The 12,298-nt window shown below is 41.2% G+C and overlaps 1 protein-coding gene across 7 annotated transcripts in view; it reads left to right on the forward strand.

Moving 5' to 3' along the window:
- PLCB1 (phospholipase C beta 1) overlaps nt 1-12,298 on the forward strand; it is a 690,420-nt gene that overhangs the window by 543,372 nt on the left and 134,750 nt on the right. For all 7 annotated transcript variants that reach the window (XM_082358993.1, XM_082358994.1, XM_082358995.1 and 4 more), the window contains 3 exons: nt 1,219-1,301; nt 7,496-7,580; nt 8,918-9,095. In XM_082358993.1, the coding sequence (XP_082215119.1) occupies nt 1,219-1,301; nt 7,496-7,580; nt 8,918-9,095 (346 nt within the window). The remainder of the gene's footprint in view (nt 1-1,218; nt 1,302-7,495; nt 7,581-8,917; nt 9,096-12,298) is intronic.

Consider the following 12,298-nt stretch of genomic DNA (forward strand, 5'->3'; position numbering starts at 1 on the left):
TATAATTAAAAATAAATGAGATCATCCTTTAATACCAGTTCAGTAAGGAAAACATTTTGAAACACTAATGCCCAAAGCTGGTGAATACGCATTGAAATCTGGCCCTTCATATATTACTCTAGGCAATCTAAGATGAAAAGTAATTTGGAGAAACACAGGAGACTGTAAAAATATTCCTATTCTTTAATTTAATAATTCCCCTTCTAAGAATTCATTCCCTGAAAATAATTCAAAATATCAGGGGAAAAAATGAAGAGGTTCTTTGGAGAATTATTTGAAAGATAGCTCTTAAAATATGTCTGTCCAACAATCGGGTAATGGTTAAATCAATTATGATACTGCCACTCCCTAGGATTTTATACAGATACTAAAACTATGACGTATACATTTTTTCTAAATACAGATTGAGGAATGAAGTACTGATACATGTTACAGCATGGATGAACCCTGAAAGCAGGCTCAATGAAAGATGCCAGACGTAAAAGGCCACATATTGTATGATTCCATTTACTTGAAATGTTAGGAGTAAGCAAATCTATGGAGACAGAAAGTAGATTAGTGGTTGCCTAGGTCTGAGTCTGTGGGGTGGGGTTGGGGAAATGGCGAGTGACTGTTAAAGGGGACATGGCTTTTTGGGGGGGTGATAAAAATGTCCTAACTTAGACTGCGGTGATGGTTGCACAACCCTGTGAATATTAAAAACCATTTAGCTGTACACTTTAAATGGGTGAATTATATCTCTTAACGATGTTTAAAAATAAAAATAGAGTATTTACTGTAATTAAAACTAAGTTATACAGATATACAAAAAACAAACTAGAAATAAATATAACCAAATGCCAGCAGTGGTTTGATTCAAAGGGTGAATTTATGGGTGAAAAATGTTGCCTTCTCTTGTCCAAAATTTTTATAATGTCATCTGATTTCTTTCATTATTTAAAAAAAAAAAGTAGATATAATTACCAAAGAGGAGAACCATTTACCCTCACAGTTATGACTCCCCCTCCACTCAAATCCAGTTTTCTTTCTATTTTCTTCCTAAGTCAAGAGTAAGAAAATTTATAATCCAGCAGCCTGAAAACTGCTTCTAGCCATTTTAGGCCATTTGATAAAATTCTATGAATAAAAAAGACAGTGATATTAAAGGGTGGAACCCAAAAGAAAAAACTATACACATTAAAATTCTGGCTTATTGAATATAGGTGTTCTCATTTTTAGGAAGTGATAGAAGCCATTGCTGAGTGTGCATTTAAGACTTCACCTTTTCCAATTCTGCTTTCATTTGAGAACCACGTGGATTCGTAAGTATTCAGCACATTCAATAGGGAGTCTTTTCCCCAAATAGGGCATGTTTAGTCATTGTTCATCAGATTTAAGATTATTTGATGTTACTAATGGTGTTCCTCAATTATGCTATATATTAAGTGGCATGTGTTCATCTGTATATAATGGAATTCATTCATTTAAATCTCATTAACATTAAAAAGATCCATTGGACTTGTAGAATCTATTTTCATGCCATGGTAGGATTTAAATTAAGGACTCCTCTTTTTACAATGCAGTGAAACCCATTTCCTTGTATAACAGGTGTGTCTATTTCAGGGGACCACTTTTATAATCCTCCTTCGTTCGCTTCTTCTATTGTGTGCAGATTTATAGTCTGTTTTGCCACCCTAAAATGGCCAGTTCTGTACACGTTGGAGCTGGTGTAGAGAAAGCTAAATAAATTTAAAAAATTCTATTCTGCCACTTTGAACTTACATAGAACTCAGACCACCAAATTCTCCCTCCTTCCTGTTTTCGTTGGTTTCCCCTGTTTGTTAGTATTTGTAAATATTTTCCTATTTCAAAATAGCCTGCACTTTTTGCTGAGCTACACAAAGAACAGGTAATTTTGACTTAACTCTTGTACTCATTTTATGACAAAGGATCAGAGTAAGACACATCTACATCAGACACATGCATGTTAGTTTATCATATAGTTATTCAATCTAAAGAGCCTCAACATGAAAGATTCTCATCTATACTGAATCAAAATTCAAGAAACTAAAATTCTAGTCCCTGGAATTAATGTCTGAAGACTATGTAGTAGTGACCATCACTGCTCAAAAGAGCATTTGGGAAGCCCTTTGTTTCATTCAAACACCGAAGCCAGTTTTCTCAACTAAAAGCCTACAACACCTATCCTAATTTGGCTCACAAGTTCCTTAGATCCTTTTTTATCCTCCTGCCTATCAAAAATCTTTCCCAGGTGACTGATTCCCTTTGTCCAGCTAATTTGTAACACATGCTTCAATTCACTAATTCTTAAAGGATTTACTAAACCTTAAAGAACCAATTAGGTAGTGACCAAGTTTCAGCTTGAGGCATTTCAAAGTAGTTCAATGTGATCATTTGTTAATGTATACGTGGAGAAAGACCTTATTTTGAAGTAACCAAATTATAACTATCTGTATTTCTAGTTTGCCCTCAGGAAATCCATACTACATTTACCAGCTCATTACTCTGTTTCATTAGGAAACAATCATCCAGTGAATAATGTAATCATCTGGCATATAGTTTTTCTACCACTTCTGAGGGCCAACTGAAGAGACAAGAACGTATTCTGTTTCACTACTATTTCTTTTCTAACTAAAGGGAGAACCTCTTTAGGTACTGTATTTAGTACTTCGTTTGCTGTGACAGCTCTGATTTGCATGTGACTTTCCTCATCTCGGCCTGTCCATTTGTAATTGGGCTCTAACAACGCCTTAGCACCTTTTTTTCAGGCACTCTAGTTCCTAGACAATCAGTCTTTCCTTTTTGGAGAAATATCTCCAAATCTAGCACATTTATTTTCTTCAAGAAATGTTTCTACATAAATTAGACAAAATGAAAAACTCTGCTTCCATTCTTGATAGTCATACCCGCTACATTGGACTCTGCCACGCAGCCAGAGAGGTATCAAGAACCACCACTACCACAAACATAATGACAGCTAATATTTATTGAATATATATTATGTGCTGAGCAACGTTCCAAGCGTAAGCTCATGTAACCCTCACCACAAAGCCAGGTGCTCCTAAGAATAAATATTATTACTATTATCCCTATTTTACAAATGATGAAACTGAATCCCAAAGAGGGTGACTTACTTCCCCAAGGTCATGCAGCTAAAATGTGGCAGGGGTTCAAAGCTGGCTAGCACGGCTTCAAAACTCACCTGTTTAACCAATGCCATCCCCCACACCTAAACAAAAGCAGCACAGCCTTCCAAACATCAAATTAAGACAACCAGAGCATCCCACAAGGCAACTGCCTGTGAATGGTCACATTTCTGTGGCTCGTGACCCTTAACCACAGCATAGTTTTTTCAGTCTTCAGCCTCAATTCTACAGAGAGCCAAACTGAGCATGAAAACTAAATCCACATTGAACACAAAATCAAAAAAGATTGTACCATAATACAGCCCTTTCTGGTTTAAAAGTGAGAAATTTAGCTGTTAAAAGTTCATTAATAATGCATGAATACAAAAGAAAACAGGATAACAACCTTCCCTGGATGCCATGATATTGATCCCAAACCACTGAGATAACCGAATGGCAGTGAAATACTGAGATACTGAATTCTCTTGTGGAAGGAAGTTTTTGCTTCCTATTTCCATTGTCCTTGAGCCTCACACACATATCAACATCATTCAGCTACAATTCTTTCCTGGGTGGACTATCACACACCCAAAGAAAACCTGCAAGCTTTTCCTTTGCTGGTAAAACGCTATGCTTGACCTGCAGGCCATCCCACCTCACTGCTGAAAGAACCAGTGGCAGACACCATTCATCAGTAACAGCAGTCTTCCCCACGAAACTAGATACACCCTCAGAATCCTACTCGACACAGGGACACAACCCCCAAAATATCTGAAACCTCTAGCAGCAGTTCTTTTTTTTCTCCTTTGTGCTGTGTATACAAAATACCAGATTCAGAACCCTGGCCCCAGCCCACTTGAGCCGTACTCCAAAACAAACCCACACTAGAAGAAAGGAAGAAAGCCTCTTAATTTTCTGGTTCTCTCTCCAAATATTTGAAATCACCTATCCATCGACAACAAAGAGAAAGCTGCCATGAGCCACTGGTGACTTATCCTTCTCCACCTGCTACATCAGAACCCCATAAAATGCAGATTCCTGAGCTTCACCCCCATACCTTATTTGAATTTCTGCAAATAAAATTTTTTAAAGTCCTAATTAACTGATGGGCCACCTAGTGTGTGAACTATCATTTTCACTAAAGGAGTTCTCCACTGAATTCAAGTGCAGAAACCACTAGCTCTGGTTTGGCCACAGAGAATGTGAGATTTTGGACAAGTTCCTTAATAGCCGTGATTTGTAGATCCCTCATCTATAGAAAAGGAGGTTGGTTTAGTTCAACTTGGAAGATGTGGGCCTGTTCCTTGGTCAGAAAACTGACCACTTTGCCAGGTGTTTAAATGTGTCCAGATGGGTCTGCTGTGGCCTGAAGCTCAAAATGTATTTGTGAATATTTTCCTCTCGCTTCATCTCCATGGTAGCTGATGTTGATGTTCCAAATGCTTCAGCATTTTTTTTTTTGCTCTCTCGTGGCAAATGCAATGTCTTGTTTCTGCAGTTCTGGCCCCACAATTAAAGTTGCTTTGTTTTCCTCTGACTTTTTCTATTCAGTTTGTTCTCTGCTCTGATTCAGTTCCCTGTCAGGTGGGCATGCGTGTTTGTGGAGAACACGAAGAGCCTGATTATCAAATAGCACATTTTCCTTTCTCCTTGGACACCTGCCTCTTGTTCTCTCCAACTTGGTTGATGCTGTAGCAGGTTTTTAGAAGTCTAGATCAGACACAGATGCTTGCTCTTCAAAGTGACATTGATCCATCGACCAGAAGCATCTGTATGACGGGGAGCTTGTTAGAAATGCAGTCTCGAGCCCCACCTCAGACTTTGCCTTGGAATCTTCATTTTCTTAAGACCCCAGGTGATTTGGTGAAGTGTCAGAGCACAGTTGTAAACACCGTAGTCCATTAAACACCTGCCTCAGAATTACTTGCAGGCTTGTTACAAATGCAGGTTCCAGGGCTCTGCTCCTAGCTCAGTGTATCAGGGATTGGGCACAGGGCCCTGCCACCTACAGCATTAACAACCCAGGTGATTCTTTAGTGGAATCGAGTAAGATTTTGCTCCAGCAAAATCCATCAGGGCCTGATTTGGGGACAGCTTGACAGAGGACACAGGACTCTGCCTGTCACCTGCTTAGGGACACCTGGAACACCACCCCGAAATCCCTCTACTGGTGGGCCTATGGCTCCACTAGAAATCCTGAAAGCAGGGTGTTGGGGTACAATCCTTCCTTTTCCCTCCAGGCCTCTGATCAAAGGAACTTGGGGGTCTCAAGTTCCAACCCTCAAGAAAAGTGTCATCTACTTAAGCACCTGGTGACTTGGTTCATCCATCACAGTGGTTCTCGAACTTGAGTGTGCATGAGAATCCCCCAGAGGGCCTCTTAAGACCCCTGAGCCCTGCTTCCCCAGAGATTTCTACTCAATTTGCCTGCCTTCCTAGGAGGTCTTGAATCTGCATTTCTAACCAGCTCCAGGCCCTGTGGATGCTGCTGGTCTATGGACCACACTTGGAATAGCAAAGCTCTATTTAATAGCATCATTCCATGAAAGTGAAATGGGAGGGTTGGACAATTTCTTTTGTGCAACCTGGAAAGTGTAGGCCCAGCACAAATGGACTTGTCTCAGCTACAGACACAGAGCTCGCTGGCTTGGTGGAGCCCCAGGGCCAGCTGTCTTTTGAGCAAGGGTGTCTGAATTGTGGATGCCCAGGGCTACTCTGCTACATCAGTCACTTTTCTGCTTGTTCCCTAACTATAACACGTCATTCCTAAACAACCAGCCCCAGTGCTTTCCAGGATAAGTTCTCCAATTGGTAGGTTTTCCTCCCTCGGTGATACTGCTGGGGAAAGCTGCAGGATATTCTGAGGGCTACATGAGCTGCCCAGTAGAATCTCTTACAGGTCAAAAAAGGCATGATGAGAATTTGGGAGTTTGTCATGTAGGGCTTCTCTGAATCTTTCCTTTGCCTCCCCTTGCAGTTCCAAGAAAGCAGTGACCTTGGGCTCATATTTGAAGCCCAGAGAATTCATCTGATCCCCAAAATATATGTTTTTTTAAAAGGGTGATATAAAGAGTGCTTTTCCCTGCGGACCATTGCAGTATGATTTGAACCCCCAAAGCACCCCCCTTCCCAGGAAAAAACAGTTCAGGATCCAGGTTTAACAGTCATGGTAGAAGGAATGAAAATAAGAATCACATTTTATAATCAATTTGAATTGTAGTTAAGAAGGATTTTTATCACTTACCTATTCTTACTACAGCCCCAGTTCTGCTAAAACGTATTAACATTGCAGCACATAGAGACAACTATTGGAAATCAAGTCCGACAGCCTATAGATCAAAACCACAGTCCATAAAACCCGATGGAATTGGACACCTTTATAATGATATTTAACATCCTACAGAATGAGAATTGCTTTTTTAAAAGGTCAAGGGAAGCAGGAGTTTTGAAAGACTAAGGATGTTCCCTCATATCAACTGTGTTTACATGTGAGCGGACCCTCGTTTGTCTGGTCTAGCTGGCGGAGGCTGCCTTGCATCTCTAGGATCAATCATCTTACATTTCAAAGTGTTTTCATCTATTACTTCACTTCATCTTCTCAGCATCCTCTGCCCCTTTCCAAGAACAATTACTTTCCTCTGCGTTTTATAGATCCCAAGTGGTTGAGAGCCTGGAGCTCAGCTCAGTGAACCCAGCAGCTCCAACCTTTTCCAATCAAACCAGGTTCCTACTGGCACCTCGTCAGGCTAACACCACCTTTGCTTCCCTCTAGTGCACAAAAGGGCTGCAGACACCCTTCCCCAAGGTGCCTGCTTCTCTTGTCTTTCCTCCAGGGCCCCCTCCCAAGTGGACACACTTCTGCCTGTCAGCCTTTTCTCTTCTGCATTTTGAGATTCTCTCCCCTCTCTCTATCCAGCTCCCTCTCCTCTCTTCCCTCACCTCCTTGTAAACACTTCTTTGCAGTGCAGCTCTGTCCGTTAGACAAATTTCACCCAAGAATTCACGTAGAGTTGAATGAGTTCCACCCCCCAAGTATCTGGCATTTGACTTAGAATCAGGAAATTAAGCAAAAGGGACTGAGTCTCTAACTCTGGGACATTCAAACAACCAGTGACAGGCAGGTGACCTTCTGTCCTCTCCATCTATGTCCATGCCGCTCAGCTTTGCAAAGAGCCTCCCCTGCCCACCTGTGTGTGGCATTAAAATCCACACAAGTCAGAATTGTAAATAGGGATTTAGAATAATAAAAACAGTCCTGACAGGTAGGAGGAGGAAATGACCTCTCTCTGTAATTGATAACACAAAGTCATCCTGTCCGGCCTCTTTGAATAACCTTCTTGCTTGTTTGCTTTCCTTCTCTCTCCCCTCAGCCCAAAGCAGCAGGCCAAGATGGCAGAGTATTGCCGACTGATCTTCGGGGACGCCCTTCTTATGGAGCCCCTGGAAAAGTACCCAGTAAGCAGTTTTGATTCTCATGCCGAAGGAACGCACACCTTCTTTATGATTGGATTAGGGAGAGACTTCCTTACATCCTTTCCATGTTTATGTTTCTTGGTATGAGTTGACAATGAGCCCTCTGACCAGGGGAGGCCGGCAGAGACCTCCTGAGGGGAACAGACCTGCCTCTGTCCTCTTCCTCTGCCCACAGCTTTCTCCCTCCCTCACTGCCCTATGTGAGCCAGTCAGGACTGCAGAATTCCCACAGTCACAATCAGCCCACAGAGGTAGTCCCAAGGGACAGGCTCTGGCCACCTCCCAGGGAACCTCATCACACCCCTTTGAAAGAAATGGGTCAGCAAAATGGGACATTGAAGGTGGCACAATGACATTCCTGCCTATCCCTGCTGGCCACCCCTCACTTCCTTGCACTCCCCCAGCAGAATCCGGACCTCCTATTGCCGTGGTAACAATCCTTGCTTTGGGAAGGAAAGCAGCAGAAAGATCGTCAAGTAGCCTCTTCCGTCTTCAACCCTTTCCCCAGTCTCCACACATCCTTGCATGATTTCATACCAGTCCCCGGACTGGTTACAAGTGAAGAATAGAGGGCCTGCTTACAGGAGTTCATAGATTTCTAAAAATAACCTGTTTTGGGACTTGCATGCATGCTCTCTGTTACAATATATAATAACCTTCTTGAGGGAAACTGATTTTCCCATAGATGTACAAGCTGGACACACCAGAAAGAAGGCTTGCAAATAGCTTGAATCTCAGGGCAGCCAGGAAATCTAAAGCCACCTGGTCCACTTCTGCTGATGCTAAGATGTGCCACTTAACTACCTCGTGCCAGGATGAGGATTTTGCTGTTTGCAAACTGCATCTGAAAAGTTGATTCTAAGGGCTTGCCTGGAAACGCCTGCCTGTCTTTACCATCCTCCTGGCAGATGCCACACTCTAACTGGCTTCCATCCTTTGAAAATCCAAGCCAAGGCCGTCCTATCTGTCCTAAATCACGATGGTTGGATTCAGAGGGTCCATCAGAAAACTCATGAAACTTTGGGTTAACATGCCAAATCACCCAGTACATTTCTATGGTCTTATTCATGTAGATTTCTCATGGAAAAATAATTACAGTACAGTAATTAAAATATAACTTTCATGTGAAAAAAAGCAAGAGCTATGAACTAGCCCCTACATAAGACACCCGTAGAGCAGCTTAATGAGCTGTGTTGAAGGTAGTAAAGAATAATCTAGAAGCCCTTGGTATCTAATGCAGTCCTGGGAGTTTGTTTTGGGGAAGGAACTTGAAAGGAAGGGACAGTGTTTTTAAAGAATGTGTCTTTTCTTTCTGTTAGCTGGAATCTGGAGTTCCTCTTCCAAGCCCTCTGGATTTAATGTACAAAATTTTGGTGAAAAATAAGAAGAAATCCCACAAATCATCAGAAGGAAGCGGCAAAAAGAAGCTCTCAGAACAAACCTCCAACACGTACAGCGACTCTTCCAGTGTGTTTGAGCCCTCGTCCCCGGGAGCTGGTGAGGGGCTAGCGGGCTCTCATTCCCCTATTATGTATGGATTTAAGAATTGCTGCCCTGGAATTAACTTAGAAGGACTTTTAACATTTCTACCTGGCACAGTTTTAGAACATGTTGTTTTTTTTACTTCTGTTATAAACCTGAAGGCTTAAAACTACACAAACATATGAACACCCAGTTCTGCAGGACAGAAGGCCCACATGGCCTCACTGGGCTAAACTCCAGGTGTCAGCAGGGCTGCTTTCCTTTCTGGAGGCTCTAGGCAATATTATTCCCTGCATTTCCAGCTCCTAGAGGCTACCCACATTCATTGGCTTGTGGCCCCCTTCCTCCAGCTTCAAAGCCAGGAATGTCCCATCTCACTTCTTCTGCCATCATATTTCCCTTGGACCACAGCTGGAAAAGGTCCTCTGCTTTTCAGAACTCATGTCTTTCCATTGGACCCATTCAGATAATCTAGAATAATCTCTTGCATTTCAAGGTCCTTAACTTAATCTCATCTGCAAAGTCCCTCTTGCAGTATATTCACAGGACACAGGAGATATTCATAGGACATGGGCATTTTGGGGGAGGCCATAATTCTGGCTACCACATAAGCCAAATAATCTTTGGAGTGACCATGTTATTTTAAGCTTCTCAAGGGCAGGGATCCCTTGACATTAACTACAGGTCTGGACACAAGATGTTCATCAAATTGATTCTCATTGATGATGTGCTGAAGAGTTCTGGGCCATTCAACTTATCCATATTCTACAGAGCTCTTTTAAAATGTGAAATGGTAAAGTTACTTGAATGATCTATCAAAGCTACTAGGTGATATTTACTGTCACTAGTTTTTGGTTTAGATTTAAGTTGAAATAGATTTTTGTGATTGATGAGAAAAGAATTCAAAGTGGTCACCCATTTCCTTTGAATTATTTGTCATTTAGTCTAAGTTCTTTTCCAACTGTAGTCAGAGTCTTGGCAATCTTAAAAGTGCATTACAGATATGTTCACCCTGATTGGAGGGTGAACAAGTAAAGGAAACTTTAAGCTTAAATCTAGAAAGTTCTTCAATAAAAAGTTTAGCTAACCTTGGAATAATCATTTTGGAAAACTGTTTGGCAGCATCTACAAAAGCTAAGCTGAACATATGCATATGAACCCCCTCTGCCCCAGAGAATTCTATTCCTAGGTATATACCCAACAGAAATGCATGTAGATGTTCACCAAGAGACATTGGTGAAGAATTGCTTAAAGCAGCACTATTCAGAATAGCCCATCAACAGAGAAATACATGTGCTATATTCACCCCATGGAATATGTAGCAATAATGATCTACAATGCACACAACAATATGGATGACTCTCATTTTAGAAACATAATGTTGAATAAAGAAGTCAAATGCAAAAGATAAGTATCCACTGTCTGATTCCATCTATATAAAGTACAAAAACAGCAGAGCTAACCTGCACTATTAGAGGTCAGGAGATGGTTACCCCTGGTGAAAAAGTGACTAAAAGGGACCCAAGGAGGCTTCTGGACACAGTTATATTTTGTTTCTTGATCTGGGTACTGTTTCCTAAGGTCTGTTTGGTATGTTAAGGCACTGTACACGTATGGTATGTGTACTTTTCTGTATACTTATCACATGTCAATTAAAAGATTTAAAAATAATTTTAAAAAATTAAAATATAAACTCTACAGCAATCAGAAAAAAAAAAAAAAGGATGGCCAAGACTCTGATTTATCTTTTCCTGTATTTTTCCATTACAGTTACCAATTACTTTTTTCTCCCCCCCCCCGCCCCCCCTCCCCAGCTGCGTTGGGTCTTCGTTGCCGCACACGGGCTTTCTCTAGTTGTGGCGGGCGGGGGCTACTGTTAGTTGCGGTGCGCGAGCTTCTCATTGCGGTGGCTTCTCTTGTTGCAGAGCATGGACTCTAGGCGCCCGGGCTTCAGTAGTTGTGGCTCATGGGCTCAGTAGTCATGGCTCGCGGGCTCTAGAGCACAGGCTCAGTAGTTGCGGCACATGGGCTTAGTTGCTCCACGGCACGTGGGATTTTCCCGGACCAGTGCTCGAACCCATGTCCCCTGCATTGGCAGGCGGATTCTTAACCACCGCATCACCAGGGAATTACTTTTATTGTTTAGATTAACATCCTTGTCCACAGACGTTATGTGATTCCTTGAAAGATTTTTTTTTTTTTTGGTAGTTTTTAAATGTGTGTGTCAAACGTTATTACACAATTCTGATTCTTTTTTCAAAACTAACTTTTGTTCTCAGTGAGAATGTTCTATGTGAAGCTTTGTAACGAAAGTCACTAACAGGCCACCTATTTCTTAGCACGATTCTATCTGAGTGTTAGCGAGTAAATTGTACCTTCCTTTGCATGTGGGAGCTTGTCGTTTTACCATCTGCCTTCCCCAGTTGTCTTCCCTCTTATTAACCAGATGCGTAACACAAATAACAATTTTTAACAGGCAGTGAACATTATTGCTTAGTTCAGAGAAAGAGCAGCAATCTGTTACTAATCTGGTAGATTTCCTAAGCTAGCCCCATACTCTGTTGTGCAATTTTCATTTATTTCGATGGAAAGTTTTGGACATTCAAATATGTAGGTAGGGCCCTGAATAAAGAGCACTGCTAATTTACCATTTGGTTTGTAGATGTTTTCAGTATTGGGAACTCAAATAACTTGAAAAACATGTTTCTTATATCAAAGCTAATCTACTTATCATGGCGTCTGTTGGCCAGATCTGCCCCCAAGAGATCCAATCGTTTGCCTGTACACTTGTCTTAAAGAACTAGGATAATTTTTTAATTTTATTTTTCAACAAGATTCCTCCAGAAACTTATAAGGGAGAAATCAGGTCCCTGCTCATAGAGCAAAGAATGACAAATTCTTTCCTTCCCACATAAACTAGAGAATGGCCTGATTATTTGAAATTCTGGTGTGTTGTTAATGTAACATGAAGCACTGTCCTGCCAAACTTCTTAAATTACTCAATAAGAAGAACCCCTTCTCTAATTAAAAAAAACAATAAATAGTTACAAAAACTTGAGGCAACAAATTTGACTCTAAAAAATTTTGTGTCAACCTCCTAAAAGAATGTCTCTAATAGGATAAGCTATGTTTTCTGTTCAAAGTGGAACTGATTCCCCTTATTAACTAACGCAATATTAACATCATAAAGCAGTTGTATGTGGCTTTCTTTAATAAAC

Source organism: Balaenoptera borealis (genome assembly GCF_965194805.1).
Source record: "Balaenoptera borealis genome assembly, chromosome: 16".
Taxonomy (NCBI): Eukaryota; Metazoa; Chordata; class Mammalia; order Artiodactyla; family Balaenopteridae; genus Balaenoptera; species Balaenoptera borealis.